Here is a 24,089-nt window from a genome sequence, read left to right as displayed (position 1 = left end):
GCGTGACTGTTATGTGTTTCCTGTTTTACTTTGAAAGTCTGTGTTATCTTAGTCTTTTCAGTTTACGTTTCCCTGTCTCGTCAGTTCTGAGTTGCCCCAGCTGTGTTTCCCTCTTGTTGTCCATTTTCCTGATTGCTCCCTCTAGGTATTTAAGCCCTGTGTGTCAGTTGGTCATGGTCGCGATCTTCCCCCCGTTGTAAATAGTTTGACGTCTTGTTGTAAATAAATAGTTTGTTGTAAATACTTTCGTTTCGGGATTTTGGTGGTGAGCTTTAGTGGGGTTTTTGCGTGTGTTTTTTTTTCTTTATTTTTACTTTTTTTCGTGTTGCACTCCGGTTGCCTAGGCCGGGGTGTAACATATGGGGGCTCGTCCAATCGCTGGAGGGTCCGAGGGCCGCTTCAGCCTCCGTCTGTCTTCGCTGGAGGGCCCGGGGACCGCTTCAGCCGTCCGCCGTCGCTGGGGGGTCCGAGGGAGGGGCCGCTTCAGCCGTCTGTCTTCGCTGGAGGGTCCGAGGGCCGGTCCAGCCTTCATCCGCCTTCGCTGGAGGGTCCGAGGGACCGTCCCGGCCTTCGTCGTCTGCTGGAGGGTCCGAGGGACTGCTCCAGCCTTCATCCGCCTTCGCTGGAGGGTCCGGGGAACCGCTCCAGCCTTCGTCTGCTGGAGGGTCAGTGGGACCGCTCTAGCCTTCGTCAGCCTTCGTTTGTGTTCGCTGGAGGGTCCGAGGGTCCGCTCCAGCCTTCGTCGTCTGCTGGAGGGTCAGTGGGACCGCTCCAGCCTTCATCAGCCTTCGTCCGTCTTCGCTGGAGGGTCCGTTGGAGGGACCGCTTCAGCCTTCGTCCGCCTTCGCTGGAGGGTCCGAGGCACCGCTCCAGCCTTCGTCTGCCTTCGCTGGAGGGTCCGAGGCACCGCTTCAGTCTTCGTTTGTCTTCGCTGGAGGGTCCGAGGCACCGCTCCAGACTTCATCCGTCTTCGCTGGAGGGTCCGGGGGACCGCTCCAGCCTTCGTCGTCTGCTGGAGGGTCCGTGGGACCGCTCCAGCCTCCACCAGCCTTCATCCGCTTTTGATCAAACATTTCACTTGGGGTTACATGTTTGATTTTTGGGTGGGGGGAAATGTTACGTTTCGGTGTTGTCAGTGTTTTGTTTTTGCGTGACTGTCATGTGTTTCCTGTTTTACTTTGAAGGTCTGTTGTTATCTTAGTGTGTTCAGTTTACGTTTCCTTGTCTCGTCAGGTCTAATTTGCCCCAGCTGTGTTTCCCTCCTGTGGTCCGTTCCCTAATTGCTCCTTCTATGTATTTAAGCCCTGTGTTTCTGTATGTCATGGTCGCGATCTTCCCCCCGTTGTAAATAGTTTGACGTCTTGTGTTTGGTGATGTAAATAAATGTCGTTTTGGGATTATTTTTGTGGAAGCCCGTATTAGTTTTTTCTCGTGTGTTTTTGCCTTATCTTTATTTTCCTGCGTTGCACCCCGGTTGCCTAGGCCGGGGTGTAACACTCAGACACGTGAAAAATTAGAGGGAACATTGGTCATAGACCAAAAGAACAAAAGTTCAGTTTCCTGCAGGTACTTACAAAAGCAACTAAAGGAGTCGCCCCCTGCTGGCAATTAGAAAAATACAGGTTTAAATGAGTTCCCCTTTGGCTTCACATTTCAAATCTGGAAGCTACTCATCTTTTACATGCAGTCTTTGTGTGTGCCCATACACCAGGAAACAGATTCTCAAAATTATTGATGTTTTAATAAAACAATTTCAGTTTACAATTCAAATGCATCAAAAACATTTAAATAACAGAAAACAAGGACAATATCTTAAGACAATTTCAGCAGTTCTATATTTATATTTGCTAAGTTTATCAATTAAAGAAATAATATTTAATAGGATCCTCCACTTTGTGTCTGGGTGAGTAGTGCTTTACAGATGGTGGGAATCACTTTATTAGTATCTTTATCATTTGCTGCAATTCTTCATTGGATTTTCCTGCAGCTGCTCCCATGTCTGTGTCAGAGTTTTGTTCCTTTCCTCCACAGACTGTGCTCTTCACATGAAAATGCAGGAAAAACACAATGCTGCTTTATCATTCTCATACACTTACTTTACTCATACAAGTCATTTGTGGAGTTCAAGAGCAGTCTGCATACAGTACAAAAACAATGCTAACCTTTTCTGAAGGTAGAGATTGCAGGTTTCCTTTAAGGTGTTGTAGCTCAGAGTTTGCTGCTGTCGTGTGGACTCAGGATATGAAACAACGTGCTGCTTAAAGATGTCAGACTCTGCAAAACGGAAGACTAAAAGCTGGCTCTGGCTCCTTTCTTCAGATGTAACACTGCAGCTGGTGTCCTGGTCACCTGGATGAGAAATAAAAAAAAAACTTTATTTACAGTATTGTTCTAACATTAATCCAGGAACATGCTGTTATCATAAAATGGTGTTTGGGTTTACCTCGTATGAACAGACTCTGCTGTTTGGAGTTCAGCGCATAAATTGGACTGTGGGGAGTCGTAATGAGATGAGTTGTGGGAGGAGTCAGGAAGCACACAGTGGTGTTGTTGATGACATCTTGGATGGACATTTTTCCACTCCTTTGCATTACAAGTGACTCACAGAGGCAGGAGAAATGAGACAGTAAGATAAGAACTTAAAGTCATTAAAGGGAACCTATTGTGTTGATTTCCTAGTGCTTACTTCTATTTTTGAACCCTACTCCAGTAGCTCTGCATGACTTGCAGTTCAAAATAACCCATTTATCTTATACTAGGTCCACTGAACCTTTACATCATAAAGGTCCAATGGTGCATTTAGTCAGGGGCGTAATTTCCAGGGGGGTTATGACCCCCCTAATAATCAGACCCAGCCAATATAACCCTCCCAATAAAATTATGAATGATCTTGCATAAATAGGCTGTTGATTTTCTTTACTCATTTCAGTTATTACCAGCAAAATAGTTGCATGTTTAATCATCTGGGAATTTACCCAGATTTATTTATTTATTTAGACAGAGATCTTGACACCCCCCAATGTTCAGCACAAAATTATGCCCATGCATTTAGTGCAGTCTCAAGCCTGAGCTTTTGTCTCACAAGGGTTATTTGCCCATACACTGACCTCATTATAAGTATTATGGCAATCCATTGTATATTTTTATCAACAGCTTGAGTATTCCTACCAATCCCTGCAGGAACAGTACTGACGCAGTGACAGTTGGGAGGTCCTTGCTGTCCTTTGGCCTGAACAGACACATAAAGTGATGTGTAAACATTTAATCTAATACAATGCCACGCTACCACGCATGTAAAACTCAGACAACCTTTCAGAGAGCTGCTTTGTGCTGGGTTTTGTCCCCCGTCCAGTTGTGACGGTTTGAATTGCTCCACTTTTACACAATATCAAAAGATGGACTTTTTCAGCAGTAAAAATCTGGAAGTCATCATCAGTCACAGGGCAGCAATCCACAAACTGTACCCTGAATAAGGCGCTGTTTGCTTCTGGCATTAAAACGAGAGACAATGGAGCCCCTGGAAATAAAAACAAAGAGGAATAAACAGGCTAAAATTAGTTTAGAATAGAAATAAATAAAAAGCTTTAAGACTTTTAGCCTCATAGATATTACATCAGAGACTGTGTATTTGTCTGCTATCTGACTCCTGCTAATTAGTGTTTTCAGTCATGTTTTTGTTGGAGAATAAATATATCTGTCAGCTTACTGAGAACGTGATTATTAGCTGAACTGTGTTGTCATGTGCACAGCTGGATGCGTGTTTAACTGTGGAAGCACTTAATAATACTGACACTGTTGTGTCAGTATTTTTAAGTGTCAGTAAGGGAGACAAAAGGATGTCTGCCTTTTCTGTCCATGTGTTTGCAGAGACACAGAATAGAAGAAAATGGATATTCTGTGAGGAAACCAATCATTGCTTTTCATCTAACTTCCTGAGAACATCTGATTTTTTTGTATAAGAACTTTAGAATATATTAAAAAAAAGCCCTGCCAATTTACAGGCCCCTTTAAATAAACATGCGTGGGTAAAACTTTGGTGGCTTTTGATTTATTTATTTATTTTTTAGTAGTTTTGAGTCCTCATATCTAACTAAAGTACAAGACGATTTTAAACTCATTCCTGAGTGTCATGAGCTAGAGACAAAATCTTTTTTTTCTTCAGCATATTACTCATATTCTCATTCATTTTACTTTAAACATCAAGATCATGGGATATACCATAGTTTCAACAACGGCAGCAATTTAATATTGAGGTAGAGAAACAGGAAAAAGAATTGGTACCCTGATAATTTACTGGAGAAATCTTCCAAAATTGCATTTGAGTAAACTTTCAGCGGTTATATCACCACTTGGGATAAGTTGCTTGTCAAAGGAACTCATATGAGAAGTTTTGATACAGGGCTCACCTTTAGCATTCATTCCTTCTGGGGGGTCAAAGTGATTTCCTATTCTAGACATTCTAAACATTCTATGAAATGGAGAAGCAAAATAGAATGTGAACTGATGTTCACATGTTCTATTTTCCAGATTTCATTTTAACGGAAAACAAGGATGTCTGCAGAAACTCACTAAACTCCCAATCAAAGAAAGCTATGGAGAATTCAACCATGGTGACATTTTAGAGCTGCCCCGTAGGATTTACTTACCGGATCGCCTGTCCCAGACACACACCAAGGCATCACTGAGCCCAAGAGCGATGTAACGGTTGCATTTACTAACAGCTGAGCAGAGGATTTCCATTGCATTTGGCCACAATACATCTGGCATCGGGTCCACATCTGCATCAAACAGAAGGCCATTCCAAAACGTTAAAATAATCTCACTGGTGTAAAGAAAAGTATGCTGTAATATCAGCACTTTTTAAAGCTTTTGTTCTTAGTATCTAGACTTATCTCTTAATTAATAAAATATCATACTTGGGCTGCTCTTTGGTGGTTTTTTTAGGAAATACTGAAGAAGATTACAGCTGCCACTCCACCACACAGCAACAGCGACAAGTAATCCTAAGAAAAGGTCAGACAGTGAAAATGACATTAACAGGAGCATGGTCTGCATACAGACTTGAATATGTCTTTAATGGATCTGACTGTTGAATGCATAACGAATACAATCCAAAGCAGGAGGATACCCTTGTGACTTTCAATCAGTTCATCAATCATACATATAAGGTCAGAAAGACAGAAGGATCATTATTGTGGAAACTTCCAAATGGGTTTGACATATTTAAATTACTGTTAAGCAATTAAGCAATAACACTTAATGCTACAAACCTGGCTGAAACTCTGCTTTGCTGTCACCAGGACCACAGGGCAGAAGAAAGTGCCACGTGCAATGTCTGGAAAAGATTCAGTAACTAATATGTAACAAAAGAGAGATAATTGTTTGCAGACAGACAGATTACAAATGCTGGAGTACCCAAAGGTGAGTTTTATTTACTCGTTGTATTAAGATGTAGAACTAACTCATCTTATGTCTTTAATACTATATTTGCTGATAATGTAGTGACTGGTTTGATTAGTGATTCTTTGCATTTCTGAATGAGTCTGTTAGTGTCATTCTAGTTTTCTTTAGTTAACCACATGAGGTCTTAGAGGGCAACCACACAGGAAGTGAGGAGCACCAATGTGGCAACTACACACCACTAAAAGTCAACAACATTCGACGACTTCAAACGACTACGAGCAAAATATCTGCTGGCGATGCAAAGTGGGCAGATTTTTTAATTTTGAGGTGAGCGAGCAGGATGACATTTACAAATATAAACAAAATGAGCCTATAATTATTATCTAATACAGACAGACAATCTGCAGAATATCTGTGAACTCCCAATCAAGAAAAGCTTTGGAGAATTCAGCCATGGTGATATTTTAGAGATGCCCCGTAGGATTTATTTTAGACAGACAGACTGACCAAAACAAAACAGAGCAACCAATGAAAGCAGCTTAGCTTTGGAATGCTGATTGTATTGGCATGAACTTTATCACACCTTGGGCTTTCATTCATTTCCTTTCTTTTTCCTTCATCTGTACTGAAGGGCGGCTTCTCCAAACGATGGCTGCTGCTCCTGATTATGTCCAGAGCCAAACAGTGCATCAGAAAGTCTGTTGGCTGCGACGTCTCAGGTGGACTACTGAGTGCCTTCTCTGCCAAAAAGCAGAAACATGAAGGTCAGTTGCTTGGCTGCATTTTTATTTCAATCATAAAAACAAGAGATACAATACATAAAAACTGATAGACCCACATACATCTCTGCATGTTTGGTTAAATTGTAGCACAGTGTAAATGTAATGCTTCTGCTCTAACAGAAAAGTTATACCTGTTGGGATTTTTGGTGGCCTGATTTGAATCATTACAGTAACTGGTGACCATTCAGATGAGTTTGGGTTCTGAGGATTAAAAAAAACAAAAAAACTGTTTATTTAATGTGTGATTCAGTCACATGCAATATATAGTCTCGATCAAAAGACTACTTGCAAAATGGCAAAAAATCATATTCTGCATGGTTGGATCTTAACAAGGTTCCAAATAGAGCTTCAACATGCAACAAGAAGAAATGAGAGTGAGACAAAACATCTTTTTTGAGCATGCAATTTATTGAAAACAATACTTAAACTGAAACAGGCTGTTTTACAACTGATCAAAAGTTTAGGACCACATGCCTTTAAAAGGCCAAATCTGTTAAAAAAAAAGTGGATTCATTGTCATCCATTGCATACATTTGAAAATCCTAGGTAACTTCCTTATTGCAACCTTCTGCATTCAGAAGGTTTTCAGAAAACCTGACCTCTGACCCTCACATTGAGGTCGAGGTGACTGAGATTCAAACTGAGATTTTTAATACATACACTTATCATATTAATTTGACAGTCCTTGTATCATCTTTCTTGAATTGTCATGTTCACAAAATTTTCAGAAAATTTGACTTCTGACCTTGGCCTTGAGGTCAACGTCATGGATATTTGAACTTGTCTAAGATTTTTAGTAGATATGCCTAAGGTATTAAATATGAAAATCCTAGCTGGGTGTTAATGCTACTTGCCCAGCTGGATGATGACAATACCCCAAGCATTTCAGGTTTAGAGGTAAAATCTAGAAAAACAACCAAAAGGATGGGAAAACCTGAAAAAAAATGATGGTAACATAAGTCTAATATGAAAACAAATGGCATAAAGTACAAAGAGAGACCGGGATGTAACCAGGACTTCAAAATCTTTGGTCTTAGCACTCCTTCCCAGAGTTCGGTACCCAAAACACATTCTTATTTCAGTTTAAACTGTGACTCATTACCTGTGCATTCTCCAACTCTTTCAGCCATGCTGCTGAAGGAAACTGGTAGACCTCAAGCCAAACAGCTCCGCCGCCTGATAGGATACGTAAAATGAATAAAATTTTGCATTTGATTGCAAACTCTGTAACTAAATCCCATCATAAAAACTAAAATAGAAGTTCATACTTACAACTGAGTGATGCAGCTCCATAATTTCCCCCTTCAAACAGTTCAAATGACAAACAAATGCTCCTTTTGTTGATATCTTCCTGTTATTCAAATAATTGATTTGTTTCTTTTTTTTTTTAATAATTAAAAACAGAAAAATTCTAAGTGAAAACCACACCCTGTCCCAGTTATATAAGTCATTTAGTAAAATGTGACAATACACACCATAATGTTAGTAACGCAGAGGAGGTGTATCGAGTCTGAATGATAACCAAAGACTCTCGCAACACCTGTAGATGATAGCAATGATGTCAGTATGATGAATAACATTTAATAATATAGAACCTGTTTACACACTTCAAAAAGCATTACTGTCTAAGGCAGTGGTTCACAAAATGTACAATTAAAATGGAGCATTAAATGCACAAAAAGGCATGAATTAAATAACATTTACTACATTAATTACATCAGATGCCCTGATTAACCTAACAGTGGCTCAGACTGACTGCAAGAATAATATTTTTTATGACTTAAAAATGAACAGTTTTTTGGGTGGAGTTAAGTTATGCTAAGATTGTGCCAAGTAACCCAACAAGGCTCTTGGAAACCAAACATCCCTTCTTAGAGAAAATGTGCCTACTGCACAGATTCCTAACCAGAGGCAGCAGCAAAGTCTGATTGTGTGTAAAAGCGGCCAATAAAAAGAATAGTGACAGGAGCCTGTCCTATCTGTCATAGGGTGAGAGGGCGGGGTGCATCTTGGACAGCTTGCCAGGGCATTGCACGGCCAAATGTCAGTGTGCGTTTGCTAATCTATAAACTTCCAGCTGTCTGATATATTTTTATGGCAGATAATTGTTATAAACAGCAGAAGCAACCCAAGGAAAGCCTGGTGGACCATAACTCACCCATATCATCAACAGTGCCAAGCAGATACATGGTCTTAGACATACTGGTCATCTGGATAGATGTCATTTCCAGCCTGTCCTGCAGCCACCCTGCAACACGATTCAGAGATGACGCACACCACACAGACAAGCCCCCGGAGTGGCCCAGACAGAGATACCTGCCGTCGTCTGAGCAAGTCAAGCAGTTGGTGTTTCCTGGGAGCTGACAAATGAGGGAAATAAGTATTTATAGAAGCAAGTCTCACCACTAAACACCTTATATCGGCCGCTATTTTGAAACAATAACTTCATGAATTTCATTAATCACAAGTATGTGAAATTGCACGTAGAATCACCAGTGAAATGAAATCTCATAACAAATGCTCAAAAATACTTACTCACACCTGTAAGTTGTATTTCTACAATCTTCCCACAGGTTTCAATTAGGGGTGCAACGATACTCGTATCGATATTGAACCGTTCGATACAGTGCTTTCGGTTCGGTACGCATATGTATCGAACAATACAAAATTTGTAATTTATTTTATCAACTTTCCTTCTGACGATGCTGTCTGTGTTGAGCGCTCAGTGAATCTGCGTTCGACTACTCCGCCTAGGCTGCACTGTCGAGCGCAGATCCACTGAGCGCTCAACACAGACAGCATCGTCAGAAGAGCGCAGGGCAAGCTAGCAAGACAGAAGTTAAGCTCTCCTTGCAACATGGAAAATTGAACCTCCCCCACCCTCATTCAGATCTGGCGTTTGGAAGTATTTTGGTTTTCATGTGACGTATGACCCTGAAGGTAAGCGCGTCATGGACTAAAGTAAAACAGTATGTTGGATGTGCCACGCACTAGTGTGTTAGCGCAGTTAGCTCGTTAACGTGTTGGCCGTCTAGCCCCACGCACGGAGATTTGCCGTGTTGTGGCGTTAACGTCATTTCAACGAGATTAACGCTGACAGCACTAGTGGGAACACAACGAATATGACTGCACATTTACACCGACATCATCCTAGTGAAAGACAAGTGGAAGCAGACAAAAACAACAAGCATGCATGCTACAAACTTTACCCGAGTCATTTAGACAGCCGTTAGCACATGATTCTCCTTATGCGGACCTGATATGTTTAATATTGTGGCGAGCTCAGACAAGGTGGAGACGGAGGTGTCGTTTGGTCTTGCTTCCCGTGAGCTAGCCTGGGAGCACAGCCGTTTATTGACATCTGCAGAAGAACACTGCCGCTAGCTAACTGCTCAGCGCGGCAACAGCACAGCAACAACAACAACAACAACAACACACCGTCGCAGCGAGAGGGCGTCACCCGTCACTATGGCAACATAAACAAAACATAACTGTACAAACAACCCCGAACAGCCCTGACCCGCTACATAGCCCCCAACTAAGGGGTCAGTCGTCCCCGACGACCCCATTACCCCACACAAAGTCCTGCAAATGTCCAGGTGCCTTCTTTTGGCGCACCGGCCGGTCACGACCGGCGGGGGAAAATTCACTCGGGTCAGAACATGGGGTGCCACCATCATCCCACTTCTGACACCAATGTGGCGAGCTCAGACAAGGAGGAGACGGAGGTGTTGTTTGGTCTTGCTTCCCGTGAGCTAGCCAGGGAGCACAGCCGTTTATTGACATCTGCAGAAGAACACTGCCGCTAGCTAACTGCTCAGCGCGGCAACCGCACAGCAACAACACACAGGGCGCCCTCTGCCCCCGGAAGGACACACCGTCGCAGCGAGAGGGCGTCACCCGTCACTATGGCAACATAAACAAAACATAACTGTACAAACAGAACCCCGAACAGCCCTGACCCGCTACAATATGCTGCTGAGAATATAGCCCAGAAGAAGCGTATAGTATAGCTTTTATTTTGGAAAGAGCCATTTCTCTGTAATAAACTCTCTTTTCCAAAGATGAGTGATTCCTCAATCAGATTTATTTTTTAAATTACTTTTGTTTCAGCAACATTAAATTTAAAAACTGTACTTTTGAGTTAAAATATATATTTATAATTTTAATAAATGACAAATTAAAAAGGCATGAACATTTTTTTTGTATCGAAAAAATATCGAACCGTGACACCAAAGTATCGAACTGAACCGAACCGTGAATTTTGTGTATTGTTGCACCCCTAGTTTCAATTCATAATTCTTCAAATAACACATTTCTAAATTAGAATGAGTATGAAAACATCTACATTTTGTTTAACGAAACTTTTATTTTTATTTGACAACCTTTGTTTTCTTCATTGTAAAAAAATGGAATAGCTCTGTTTGCTGGTTCAGAGTTGACTGGATATATTTCATACTGGTCTACACAAAAATCAAGTTCTCACTTTGGCCAAGTGCCAACAGATGCCATGATGCTACATGGATATAAAAATGTGAGAAAACATCAGATTATGAGCTTTCAAAATGTCTTATTGACAGTTTTCACAAAGTAAATCATGTTCTATTATTGGTCTGTTAAATACATATTTCTTTGGTTTAGGAATCAAATGCATGGTGTCCAAATGAGTGGACATGTTTGTAACTCCCTGAAAAATGAGTTCATGAACAAAATTTCAATTGCATTTTTGGGTTGTTTTTCTTTTTGTGCTTAAAGAGGAATAAAAATCTAAGGAAAAAATCGTGACTGAGGCCCTCATAATTAATGCATGAGATAGTTAAACTTAAAACTTTACATGTCAAGATCTTTGTACCTGCATCATACCAGTAAGTTCCAAAGTAGGTGTCTCATCCCTGGATGTCTTTGCGTTATGGGCTGATTCCATTTCTTTTCTTGTGATGAAGAATAAACCTGGAGAGAGAATCGAGAGCTCTCATGTCGTCTTTGTTTACCTCCACAACAGAAATTTTTTTTTTTTTAGAAAGAAATAGATGTCTGTGAAATAAGACAACACAGACTCACTGCTTTAACTATATATAGATTTTACTCATCTGCCCCTTTATTAGCTAGAAAAAGCCCTGAAGTTAATTCAGTATAAAGTATTCCAAAAACATGTAGAATATGGTCGTTACTATGCAGGAACTGAAATAGCCTTAAATGTCACAGTGGAAAAAGCTGATACTATTTATATGCCGCTGAAAGTATTTATTGGAAATAAATAAAATAACAAAATGAATCAGATTAGCCCTTTTCGTAACACTTGATGTCGTTCACTAAATACTTTAGAGCATAGAGTTTACAACTTTACACACAGACTGATTCATACGGCCTAGATGTGGCTGAAAAAGAGTTCAGTGAGGTCACTGGTTAGCAGTGTTGGGCAAGTTACTTTGAAAAGTAATTAATTATAGTTACTAGTTACTTCTTCAAAAAAGTAACTGAGTTAGTAACTGAGTTACAATTTTCTAAAAGTAATTAATTACTTGAAAAGTAACTATTGCGTTACTTTAAAAAACAAAAACAAAAAAACGTTTAACCCTGTGGGGTCCAGGTTGTAACTGCAGCCATTTTTAACTACTTTTGATGTTTTCTCTAAATTTTACCTTTAAAAACTATTTACCTTTCCTTGTTTGGTATCTTCCTTTTCAGCACAACCTCACGTGTCTGAATTTACAGTTATGTTTTCATTTTGACATACTGTATTAACACAATGATCTAAAATCACACAAAAAACATAAAATCAGAGTAGAAAAAGTTATATTTTTTACTGTAACAACCACAAACATGTATAATGAATCATATTTCATAACTTTAAATGCAAATATAAATGGTCAATTTTAAAATCCTATGCACAAGTTTTGCAAACAATAAAGTTATTTGCATCTATTTACCTTTTACCTTGATTTTCTAAATAACCATTTCAAACTATTTACAGAACAATCAGCTGTTCATTATTCAATAAGATGCCACACAAAAATAATTTCTGTCCACTATAAAGGAGAACATCACAGCCTAAATCCTGTAGGTCTGACAGCAGCAGGTGTATCACTCCTTTTTCTATCTGGAGACAGCAGTCACCTCATTGTTCTGACACACAACACAAAACTATCCACAACACTACACTCCCATCACTGCTGGTTAGCCTGGAGGCTAACAATGAGCTGACACCACAGATAAAAAATCGTCATATAAAGCTGTTTAACTCAGGACAAAAAAAGGGCAGCTTGTAAAACAACTATTAGATCACAAACAAAAGTATTTTAGTGTAAGTGTAATTTTAGACCAGAGTGGAAAAGCACTGAAAATGGATATGTTGGTCTTACCTCAGCTTTGTGAACTCTGAACGGGCTTGATGTTTCACGGTCGCTATGACAACCGACTGGCTCCACCCCGACCGCGGTTTAAAGCTGCTTTGTGTCAGGAGGAGCTACACACCGGCGTGGATGCTACAGAAGAACGGTCACAGTGAGATCTGCAGCCCTGCGATCTAATCTATGTCTGAAGAAAGTGCATGTTCTACTCTTGTGATAAATGACTGATAAAATATTATTCTTATGTGCACTTTCTGTAAAGCAGAAGGTATTTTTTTTTTATATTTGGTAGCACTTTTTAATAATTTCACACTATTAAGCATTATTAAAGTATTGGTAAGGTATTATAGAGTACTTAATTTAGCATTTATAGACATTGCCCTGCTTTAGTATGCCATTTATAAATATAGATATTTTATTATGACTATGATTACGATTGTTACTGTGATAGCTCTACATGATGTAACAGTAACAGATGGAGAGACATACCTGTATTTATAAATGACATACTGAGGAGGACTCTCTCTTTCTCATTTATCTTTGAATGTTATTCCATGTGGTTTAAGGGTTTCTGTTTCTCAAAATCATACTTTACTTATAGCATATGCATATTTATCTGTTCCCACTCTCCTGTTAGACGAGTGGACCAATCTTTGCCTACTGCAAGTGCCAACATCTGTATGATGTATAGAAAAATTTTACACACATTAAAGACACTTTTTTGCACTAAGCAGCAACCTCTGCAGCTAAAAATTCAAACCAATTATAATACCAACGAGTGCAGTTTCTCTGGTGGTCGCTCCCAATTTTATTTATATAACACAAAATCACAGCAGCAGTCATAAACAGTATTTCTTTTGTGCTATCATTTTAATAGAACTCTTCAAGCATGTCAGCCTTGCAACTACTCAACCCGCTGAACCCAGCACACATGAATAAGCAGCCAAAACTTAACTGAACTGGTCTGTGTTTTTCATTGCAAGTTGGAGAATGATACTGGGATGAGGTCAACATAGGGACAAGCTGATGGTCTTCTGTTGTTCTCCTTTTATAACATGGTAGTTAACAGTATATAAAATAGTGTTTTGTGCCTCAAGTGCCGCCTTGCAACTCTGTGAATGTTTTCAGATCTCATCCATCTGGATACCAGAGTTAGTCTGTATCTTTGCAGTAAGTAGCAGATGTGTGTATTCAGGCACTGCATCTGTACAGTTTATCAATGCAGCTTGCTAACCACAGTTACTAGTGTTAGCTGATGACTTAACCTACATTCTCAAATATGGTAACTTCCAGCTAAACAGGCAAAAATGAAGCAATTATAATAAAATGAATGTGGCTTTCAAAACGCATGCTATGACCATCTTTATTATACAGTTTACAGTTACCCTCCAAGTATACCAAAAATGCAAAATTAATAGGACTGTTTCATGCATGTGAAGCATTATAATGATATGGTATTGCACTGTGTTAACTGACAGGATTTTATAGCCAGCTGGCCTTCGCTTTAACAATTAAGGAAACAAAACATTATTATTCAGGATCTAAAAGCTTGAATTTTAAAGATCTTGATTTAGCCCATCCTTTACATTTGACACTTTAAGTTTTAAAGTTTGCAGTTCTTACACTTTTGACAAAGGAAAACTCTCTTGCTGCAGGATAATCATCTGCAAATGGATTTTTATCACAAACTGACAACATTGTTGTTAGCCCTTTATAAAACAGAAAAATATAAAATGTCTTATACAATAATTTCTTGGCTTCTACTTATACCTGTGTATGAGGGTGCCTGCATGCATAAAGAAAACATGATTGCTGTGTGCACAAAAAAATAAGAGCGATCTACAAAGAAAAATGTCTGTGGTTATAGATCTCTTTGATGGTTTTATTTGTTTGAAATTTGCACAATAGAAGAAGAGAAAGTACACAACTGTAAAATGCAGTTCATAATGCATACGCCCCTCTCCGGGTCTTCATTGTTGGTGATACTTTTATCCTGCTCAATCGCCCAAATATAATCATACCCTCTTAATCACAACAATCCAAAAATAATTATGGTTTTCCATCAATAATCTGACACATCTATTCCTTTCTTTCTATAAATCTTTTCATAATTACCACTTGTTCGTCAATTGTTACTTTTAAGATTGGGCTTTTTGTGCTTGAAATATGGCCGAAATCACTAAAAGGCAAATTTTCAAATCAAACTACTCTGTGTGCTCAGAAAGTAAAACAGGGTGTCAACAGGAATATCGGCAGCATTAGAAATATATAAGTGTTATTCTTAATGGCGAATGCCTGCACATTTACCTCAGTGATGAATAAAGCAAAAATGTACCAGAATGATTACAAATGCAACAAATGAGTAAGCAATGTCATCACAGGAAACAGAGAACGTTAAATTACATTAAGAATACAGAAAGCCACTGTTGGCAATCATTTAAACAGTTTTAAACAGCAAACAGTAGTAATAAGGCAGATAACAGATGAGTGTGTGTATGGATAATGAGCATCTTGATATTGGCAGTTTGAAGACTATATAAGTATCCTTAAGGCTTCTATGTCAATGACTGTGTAATGACATTCAATACAAAAGCTGCAGCCACAATGGACAAATACACTCTGAATAGGCACTGATTAAAAGTTGAGACTCAGCTCTCCAAGCTTAAAATACCTAAATACTACAACATATAGTAAGTTAGCAAATGCACACATTTTACCAATATAGTGGCAGCTTCTTGAAACCCGTCACTGTACACTATAAAACATCCTCAGTTAACTACTTTTATTTTCTAATAAGCCAAAAAAAGCAACACAATATGAACATCAACCCTCATAAAGGTGAACTTTTCTCATAAGTAAAATGACTGTGGGGTTAATTATCCAATTTACACGGGAATACTTCTTTAATGACGGCATTTATGTTCATTGTACCTACGCGGACACTTCATTAGGTATATCTGGCTAGCATGGGCTGGACCCCCGTTTGCCTTCGGAACAGCACATATTCAACAAGGTGCTGAAAACATTCCTCAGCTTGTTGCACAAGCTGTTGCTGTGTGCAACAGCTTCACACAGCTGTTGCAGATTCGTCACCTGCACATCCACGATGTGGAGTTCTTAATCCACTGTATCTCAAAGGTGCTCTATTCAATTGTAATGTAGTGGCTGTGGAGCTCATTTGAGTATAGTGAACTCATTGTCGTGTTGAAAAACCAGTTTGAGATGATTTGAACGTCGTGACAGGTCACCTTATCCTAATGGTCGTTTATCATTATTTAAATGATGCTCGTGTGGTAAGGGGCCAAAGTGTGCCGAGAAAATGCCAAATTCTGTCCCCAGTGTAACAGCTGAAATGAACACTCCTCAGACTGAGTAACATTTCTTCAGTCTTTTTTCCCCAATTTTGGTGAGTGTGCCGAAACTGTAGCCTGTTCTTAGTTGACAGGAGTTCCAACCAGTGTGGCATTCTGCTGCAATGTTCAAACTGCATACCTCAGTTTTAAGAAGTGGTTACTGTTGCCTTCCTGTCAGCCTGAATCAGTCTGGTTATTCTCCTGTGACATCAACAAAGCATTTTCGCCCAGAGAACAGCAGCTCACTGGATATTGTCTCTTTTTTTGGACCATTGTCTGTAAACCATGGAGTTGGTGGTGTGGGAAAAATCCCAGCAGGTCAGCAGTTTCTGAAATGCACAGACCAGCTGGGATTCTAGCACAAACAACCGCGCCAACTTCAAAGGCACTTAATCACCTTTCTTCCCCATTCTGATGCTTGGTTTGAACTTCAGCAGGTCTTGTCTACATGCCTAAATGCATTGAGTTGCTGCCATGTGATTGGCTGATTTGGTCTTTAAAAATGAGTTGAACAAGTGTGCCTACTAAAATGAATGCAAACTGTTCTGTTCATTTAACTGTTTTCATCTAACTGAGCTGCTTTTATTGCATCAAGGCTTCTGCTGCAGTAAACCTTGTTGCTTTGTCTCTATGAGCCATGGCTCACTACGAAACACAACGATGTAGTACTTAGAAGTGGAAAATTACAATAAATCAAACCCCATGATGTTGGAAACCTTGCACAGATTTCCAGGATCATAACTGACCCCACAACTTTCCAATATCCTTGCCACATCAATGTGCCAATTCATGAAAAAAATAAAGTAGTTTTTGCCATTGTGATCTAAAAAATGTTCACAGCAGCACTGAATTTTAAAGTAACAGGTTTGCTATGTGCCTCATTCTTTTAATCTATTTTTATAGTGTACAAGTGAATGGTTTCAAACATAGCTGGAGAGTTAGGTGACGTGTCTATTCACTGCTACCGAGGCCTTCTGTAGCTATATTAATCTTTCAATATTTAGAGTCCTTTGGGGCTGCAGAGACAAAACACACAGTAAGTTATGATACTTTCATCTACAACCTCTCCCCCTCTTGATGGATACAAACACTTAGATCTACCAAGACCGGCTACCACGATCTGTGGAGACCAGCGACACAGGAATGAGGAAAATCATTTCAAAATAAATACATCAGTAGTTCTATGTAAAAAGAGACAAAGACACTTCTTTCCAGTAGGTTTAAATACTTTAAACTAGACTTGCTGCTTGCTTATTAATGACGTCTGAGCATTTTGGTCAGTTTAGCAAAAGAAAGGGAGTGTACTTAATAAATACTTAATAAATACGGCACATATCGACTTATTGCAGTAAGTTTCATGTGAACCTGAAGCTCTTAACATGTTTAACCAGGTAATTGAGAACAAATTTTTGCTAATTGGATTCAGCAGCTTTCAAAATGAGCCCGAATCAATTTAGTGTGTGAGATGTGAAGATCGCATACTTCATAAAAAGTAAGAAACCAGCTGACTCCAGCTAAACAGCAGGAACCTCTTACAGGCTGCATCGCAAAATGTCATTATCTTACATGACTTTTTGTTTTGCCACAGGGTGACAATTATTCCACTTATTTCCAGTACAGAACAAACATAATGCAGAACTCTAAAACATCCCTTCCTCCAAGATAAATGCCTGAAGCACTGCAGGTGGAAAAAGAGAGGGGAAAAAATCTCACCCACTTTGCATAATAAGACATGAAGGATAAATCTGAAAAAAAATTATTTGAATCATTTCATTTTCTCTTTTTCTTTGCAGTGCACAGCTTCTGTCATTAATCGCAAATTAGGGTGCTTTGATAAGAACCTGAACTGTAGTGTCTCTTTTATGCTGCTTATTTAAATCTTTAAATGTTAAAAAAAAGAGAGAGTGAAAAACCGCCTGAGGCAATGTTTGACTGAGCAAGTCTCAAAAACAAAGGGAATAAGTTAAAGTCACTTCTACCTTTGATATATTTCAATTCAAATGTCTGACACCGAGTCTGGCTGACAGAAGGTTTTAGGAAATGTATCTGTCTTGGCAAAGTGAGGTTCACAGTCCTCATTAGTGCCAAGACACTCTCTTTGCCTCTCCCTCTGACTTCTTAAATCCATGAGATATCTTTTAAGAAGTCATAACTACACAACTAAAAGACCACAACAGAAATCTGCTATAGATTTAATATCATCAACGCTCACGGCATCATTTGTGGTCTGCAATAGTGTCTGCCTTTTTCATATACCGTAAAACCTTTTCACCATATAAAAACTCTTTGTTTGACACTCTGTTTGTGTATGCATATATGAAAATCTGCTACGAGGAAGCTTTAGAGACGTCATAGTCCATGATGAGCTGCTTGATATATGAAAGTTTTTCGTGGAGATACTCGCAGCGTTTCTTTTCTTCCCGGTAACCGGGGAACTTCTGTGGAGACAAAAAAAAAAGTGTATTATTAAAAGAGTTTTACATGGTTTTCCTCTATGTTCACGCCTACAAAACTTACATAGTAGACAGGTGGAAATCCTAAATAGAGCAACTGCAAAAAACCTTCTTAAACTAGTGCCAGCCTACACCATACAATCCACATTCTCTCAAATAAATAAAAAATAAACAATTAACAATAAATAAAACAATTTCTTTCTCAACCACTAACATATTGAGGATCAATCTTAGAGATTGTCTTTGTTTAGTTTAGGTTAACTACTCGCTGTTTAATAAAAGCAGCTTTCACAGAATTTAATTGCTTAAAAAAATCAAGCTATTTAAGCATTGAAATGTACATTTAAGACTATAAGAGCACAAAAAAAGAGGAGCAATAGGTGATAAATCTGAAATAAATCTCAAATATGTGAACTACAAGAAAAACGACTTACCTTGCGATACTTGTTGTACTTTTCTAGTATTTGGTCTTCCATTGTCTAAATGGTACAAAACACAAAGTTGTTAATATTAGTTTCCACATAGAGACTAACAGTCCAAACTGAGCACTTGCATATCTGCATATATCATGTACCTTATATTCTTGAGTACCAGGGGACAGGCTCTTGATTTTAGAGCCCAGCTGAATGAACATGTGAGTTATGGTGGCAATCCGGGAATGGAGGTCTTTGTACTCATCATACTCAGCGCAGAAATCCTCCTGGTACTGCTCACGTTGCTCTAAACTTGTTATGGGGCTGTATTTTCTATAAGTAGACACAGAAACATAGTGTGTGATAATGTAAAGACCACCACAGAAGATAGAAATAATCTTATGCAACATTGAGCCTTCAAGAGACTCTCTTCCATATGAATTCTTTCCTAGAGATACAGTCACAATATTTTTTGTGCAAATTTCTAAACTGCCCATTTCCCTAATTTCGTTTACTTCTTGTGTAGTACCTCTTTCTGCCACGAGATGGTAGCACAAGCCTACAATGTCATCCTACACAGTTTGTTCTTGAATCCTTGTCATCTACTTCATTGAATCACCTTGTTGTTGAATTGTGCTATACAAATAAACTTGCCTTGCCTTGCCTAAACAAAAGCAAAAGATTCTAGCAGGTCATCAAAAAATAACTTGAAAACATGTTCAGACTTACAGCACATAATCTGGCTTCTCCTCAGAAACCACAGTATTTGTTATGTCAGGATCTGGAGCAAGAACGTAAGAAAAAGAAAATATCATTAGCTGCAGTCGAATCAGTACAGTCATCCATGTGGATCTTTGCCATTGTCTGAATATTAAGCAATATGTTTTTTATTTTGCTAAAAGCCACAGTGTGTCTGTGTGTGTGTTCATCTCTGCCTCTGTTCAGACTAGCTAAGAGCCTGTGGGTGTCAGGAGACCTCTAGGCTTAGAGACCCAAGCTGTTGTTGAGTCAGTCAGCCACATAACACACTGAGGACTCAAGAGGGGGAGCTTCAGGAAGCACATACAGTCATGAGATAATACTGTGCTGATACAGCACTGGGTTGCAAGGGGGGACTTCACATGCACTCACCTGCCCATTTATTAGGTACATCTGTTTAACTTTTTGCTAATACGATTATCCAGTTGGGTTTAAATGGAGGAAACAGCGCCAGTGCCAAAATAAACGAAGTAGTTTAATTTAACACGAGAGGCAGCAATGAAGAAGGGGCATTTAAATCCAGCTGACAGGAATTTGGGGGAATGTTGGATGAAAAAGCAAAACTACAATCACTGACTTAATGATCTGGAAAACATTACAAGATGTTTTTTAGTTTTGTTTTTTTTAATACACAGGGGAAAGAAGGCCTTACTGTCAAGTTTGTCTGGATTCTTCTCGAGCTCATTATTCGTCTTTAACCAGTCAGTCCTATGGTCGTCTTTAAATTTCTCGCGCTCCTTGTCCTTGTGCTTTTTCGATTTCTTCTTTCTGTGCTGGCTGTTGGCGAGCTGTGGCTGAGCGCAGTTGGAGTCACGCTGGGTTGGCTGGAGGCTGCTTACTTTGGGTTCTTGCTCCCTGGTCTCTGAAACAGGCGTGTCAGAAGTGCTAGATAGTTTGTGCATTAGAGGAAAGGAATTATGGCTCCCTGGTAAACCATTTTGGTTATCAGTATGGTTATCTGTCCTTTGAAACTCAGTCTTTGTGTGGAAACTTGGGTTAAGGGAAGGAGTTGCATCATTGTGTCCTCCTTTATTGTTTAAGAGTCCGTTTACAGCTGGCTGCTGTTGTAACCTCTGGTCTGTGAGTTTTTGTCTCTTAGCTGCTAGTCTTTCCTGTGAGTCAAAAGGCACAGGGCGTTTCTAGGGAAACAGACAGGGAAAAACAAAAAATACATCTCTGAAACATTTTCATACAAACTTCATGAATAAACTTTAATTCCAGCAGACAAAGGTAAAGACTAGAGGGCAAAGGGCACACATTTACACTGACGTAAAGAAGCAACATCCGTTCAAAACCACATCAACCACTTTCACACATACTGAAAGGTAAATGGAGAACAATACAGCCATTTACCACTGCAAGATTTTTTGCTATGCTTTGATCCTCTGACGTCCTTAGTACTGATGGGTTTGGTTGAGGATTTCGCGACTGGTTGCCAATATGTGGCTGCAACTTCCTATTAAACAGAAAGAGAGAAAAAAAGCAATCAGACACAACCAAAGCACCTTTGGGAATTTCATAAACACCTAGTCTTGCTGGTTTACAGAAGCCCGAATATGGCCGAGCTTAAAGGTGGAAAAGATTCTCTGTATAGCAAGGACACACAAGGTCTGCCTCTGAGGGCTGACTAGCACCTATACAGAAACACGTGGGAGTGAAAGAAGATGTGCAGGAGACCTTACTTTTCTAATGCGGCGAATAACAAGTGCAAAATGAAGTTTCAATGATTCAGTCATCATCTTGTTATTTATGAGCTAACACCAGTACCACTGGGGAATTAATACATAAGATATATCAGGCATAAAAGTGAAAGGGCACGTTTACGTACAGCACGTTACACAAAAACAAGCTGTTTAATGAGAGCGCATAACTTGCATCCATCTGGGACCCCCTGCCTCTAGCCCACCTGGCCAGCAGCCGGCTGACAAGCTGCTTCTCCTCCTCGTTGTAGCCTGGCCAGTCTCTCTGCACATGCCTGTAGAAGTCATCTCTCAGTGAGTAGCTGCTGTCTTTGGGGTTCAATTTGGCCACCTAAAGAAATATCACACAACACACAATGTTAATTCAAATTCCTATTAAAGTTAGAAAAAATGTTATTTATTAGTTACTCCATGCCAAATGGTGAATTTTAATGTGACATTCACCGTTTTTTTTAGCTCCGTTTTTAGTCTCCACCGGCCCCAGAGGAAAGCATCTGCTTCAATAGCAGTTAAATATTGCCATATGTTCAACAGTTAGTCATCAAATTTGTTTGCCAGAAAGTGGTTAGAAAGTAGGGAATAAGAGGTTATTTTTTCCTGGATGACGCACACATTTCTACTTCTTAATTAAGACAGAATTTAAGTCATTGTATTTTGGCTAAAAATCTCAGTCATACAGACTCTGGCTGTTACTGTTAGGAAGGTTGGAGCCCTTTCTGACCAGGCATATGCCTCATTTAATGTCCTCATGTAACAAATCTCTCAGACACACTTCTTTCATCTGATCAGTCATGTAAAAGTGAGGAACATCCTTTCTCAGGAAAAGTAGCCAACACCTTTATTTCTTTTAAGCCTTTTGCAGAGAATACAAAGCTGCTGCCTTCAATCTGTTGTGGCGACAGGATTCTGCCATTCAAACACACCCACTGCAGTGACAGAAAGCACCATGCAGATGATTGGAATAAAAGATGAGGGTTTTTTCTTGGTCACAAGAGTAGCCAAGTCATAAGTGCCTTAACCTTGGATTCATGATAGCTGTGGTTGCAAAAACACTTTTAGTCATACAGAATCTCAGTGCTGACCTCTAAATGCTTTCCTCGTGGATTTATGGGTTCAATCACTCATTTTGAATCATATCGGATGAAACATTAAGTCCATTTTACATATTTTAGTCATTCTAGCTGTCAAAAAAAAGGAAAAAGGAAAAAAAAGGAGTACCGTATAATCCAGGATGTGGTCAACTGGTATTGACTTGTGATTGAGAAGCCATTAGCAATGAATGCCGACTGCAATCATACAAATCCAGTCCACAGATTACAACAAAAACATCAAAAAGGGTTAAAAATTATCTTTGTGGTATTTTTTAATCCTTAAAATATACCAAACCTCTTTTTTTTAATTTTTAACATGTCCTCACATATGTAATAGCAATCGATATCAACGTGTCTTATATTCCGCCTACTAATTTGTCAGTAAGTTGGGCTTCTTGCAAACTTGTTTCGATTGGGATAATAAAATATGAAATGGTAGAAAAATAAATAAAAAGACTACTCAGAAACTTAAAAACACAAAAGCCGCCACCACCTGGATCCATTATGTGCTAAACCCGAAACATCCACATTCCTGAAAAGCAACAACACCTTCTCAGCGTTTCCGTTTCCATCCGAGCGTCCCAGATTTTTTCCCCTCACATTCTCTAAAGACGTCTATCTTTCTGAAGCCTCCAGACAGAGGAGTCTGCCCAATAGCAAACAATCTCTGAAGACACAATTACAGCAGCGACCTAATTACTCCTATGCAGTGAGACAAGAACCACATGCGTGTACAGACATCAACTAGCAGAAGGCCTGCAAAACACACAAACAAACATCACTTAGGAATAACTCAAAAATATTTACAGGAAAGCAAAAGAAACTTCTTAAAATTAGATCCCGGCTTTGATTAAAGCACAAACGGTGCTGGTCTCTGTCAGCACACACATTACCACAGATCTGTGTTGTTCAGAGCTTTTAAGTGCCTTTCAGACACTCTGACAGTGTCAAAATGTATTGTTGGTTTTTTTTTAATGTTAAATATAGTAGGGAAACACACTTGATTTTCACAATGTGATATTAGTTGAATGTCAGGCAATGGCCATATATAATGTGCAAAAACAGAGCCAACACAAGCACATTTGCTTGGCTGGAAATGTAAATCACTGTTGTCTTGGTATAATGTGCAAAACCATAGCGTGTTTTTTAAAGTTTTATATAATGACAATTAGGGGTGTTTAAGGATGTTCAGGGAGTATAATGTACAAAGTCTACATTTGAAAAAAAATATATGCATGAGATGCTGCGCTAGGCATGCGTGTGTGCCAAGCAGCAACCGGTGCAAACATGTTTACATGATGATTAAGGGAAAGAAATGTTTGTTTCTACACTCATTTTCCCCCTTTGGGACAATCTGTTGGAGTTATGCATTTTCAAGGTCATGATGGCTTTAAGTAAGAACCATACACTGTATATAAAAGATGGAAGTAACCACCGCATCATTGTTTACTGGTTATTGAAACCACCAGCTGTCCGGGGCAATCGTGGCTCAAGAGCTGGGAGTTCGCCTTGTAATTGGAAGGTTGCCGGTTCGAGCCCCGGCTTGGACAGTCTCGGTTGTTGTGTCCTTGGGCAAGACACTTCACCCGTTGCCGCCTGGTGGTGGTCAGAGGGAACTCTAAACCCTGCTGTTGGAGCTTTTTAGAGCATTTTAATGAACAAACAGTATGGCCTCCTGTGTGGTACGCATTATCCACGTTTATACTTCAGTTATGGTGAGTCAACTTGTATTATACTAGTATTGTACTACAAATTATATCTTTGTCTGAACAGTGCATCCACAGA

The 24,089-nt window shown here is 39.4% G+C and overlaps 2 protein-coding genes across 6 annotated transcripts in view; both read right to left on the bottom strand.

Annotated features, from left to right (window-relative positions):
• Nucleotides 1–1,722: 1,722 nt before the first annotated feature.
• On the bottom strand, nt 1,723–12,604 carry wdr93 (WD repeat domain 93). Of its 5 annotated transcripts, XM_080303401.1 has the most exons (17): nt 12,548–12,596; nt 11,845–11,939; nt 11,038–11,135; nt 8,344–8,545; nt 7,661–7,725; nt 7,458–7,536; nt 7,288–7,361; nt 6,317–6,386; nt 5,987–6,143; nt 5,271–5,335; nt 4,917–5,003; nt 4,647–4,778; nt 3,310–3,517; nt 3,169–3,229; nt 2,444–2,600; nt 2,163–2,349; nt 1,723–2,039 (listed from the first exon to the last, which is right to left on the bottom strand). In XM_080303401.1, the coding sequence occupies exons 3-17, from the start codon at nt 11,107–11,109 to the stop codon at nt 1,952–1,954; spliced, it is 1,704 nt and encodes a 567-aa protein (XP_080159527.1). In that variant the 5' UTR covers nt 11,110–11,135; nt 11,845–11,939; nt 12,548–12,596; the 3' UTR covers nt 1,723–1,951. The 5 variants fall into 5 exon arrangements, with proteins under 5 accessions (XP_080159527.1, XP_026028159.2, XP_080159533.1 ...); XM_026172374.2 differs by lacking the exon at nt 11,845–11,939 and having other exon boundaries at nt 12,548–12,604; XM_080303407.1 differs by lacking the exon at nt 11,845–11,939 and having other exon boundaries at nt 11,049–11,135; nt 12,548–12,603.
• Nucleotides 12,605–18,066: 5,462 nt separating this feature from the next.
• The window catches only part of LOC113025017 (RNA polymerase II elongation factor ELL-like), a 33,854-nt gene continuing 27,831 nt past the window's right edge, over nt 18,067–24,089 (bottom strand). Inside the window, exons 6-12 of the mRNA XM_026172359.2 lie at nt 21,420–21,544; nt 20,867–20,969; nt 20,166–20,652; nt 19,484–19,535; nt 18,916–19,087; nt 18,776–18,820; nt 18,067–18,326 (exon numbers count right to left, since the gene is read on the bottom strand). Coding sequence (XP_026028144.2) covers nt 18,216–18,326; nt 18,776–18,820; nt 18,916–19,087; nt 19,484–19,535; nt 20,166–20,652; nt 20,867–20,969; nt 21,420–21,544 — 1,095 coding nt within the window. The 3' untranslated portion in view covers nt 18,067–18,215. The remainder of the gene's footprint in view (nt 18,327–18,775; nt 18,821–18,915; nt 19,088–19,483; nt 19,536–20,165; nt 20,653–20,866; nt 20,970–21,419; nt 21,545–24,089) is intronic.

Source organism: Astatotilapia calliptera, chromosome 1, assembly GCF_964374335.1.
Source record: "Astatotilapia calliptera chromosome 1, fAstCal68.1, whole genome shotgun sequence".
NCBI lineage: Eukaryota > Metazoa > Chordata > Actinopteri > Cichliformes > Cichlidae > Astatotilapia > Astatotilapia calliptera.
This window is presented reverse-complemented; position numbering and strand designations above follow the sequence as displayed.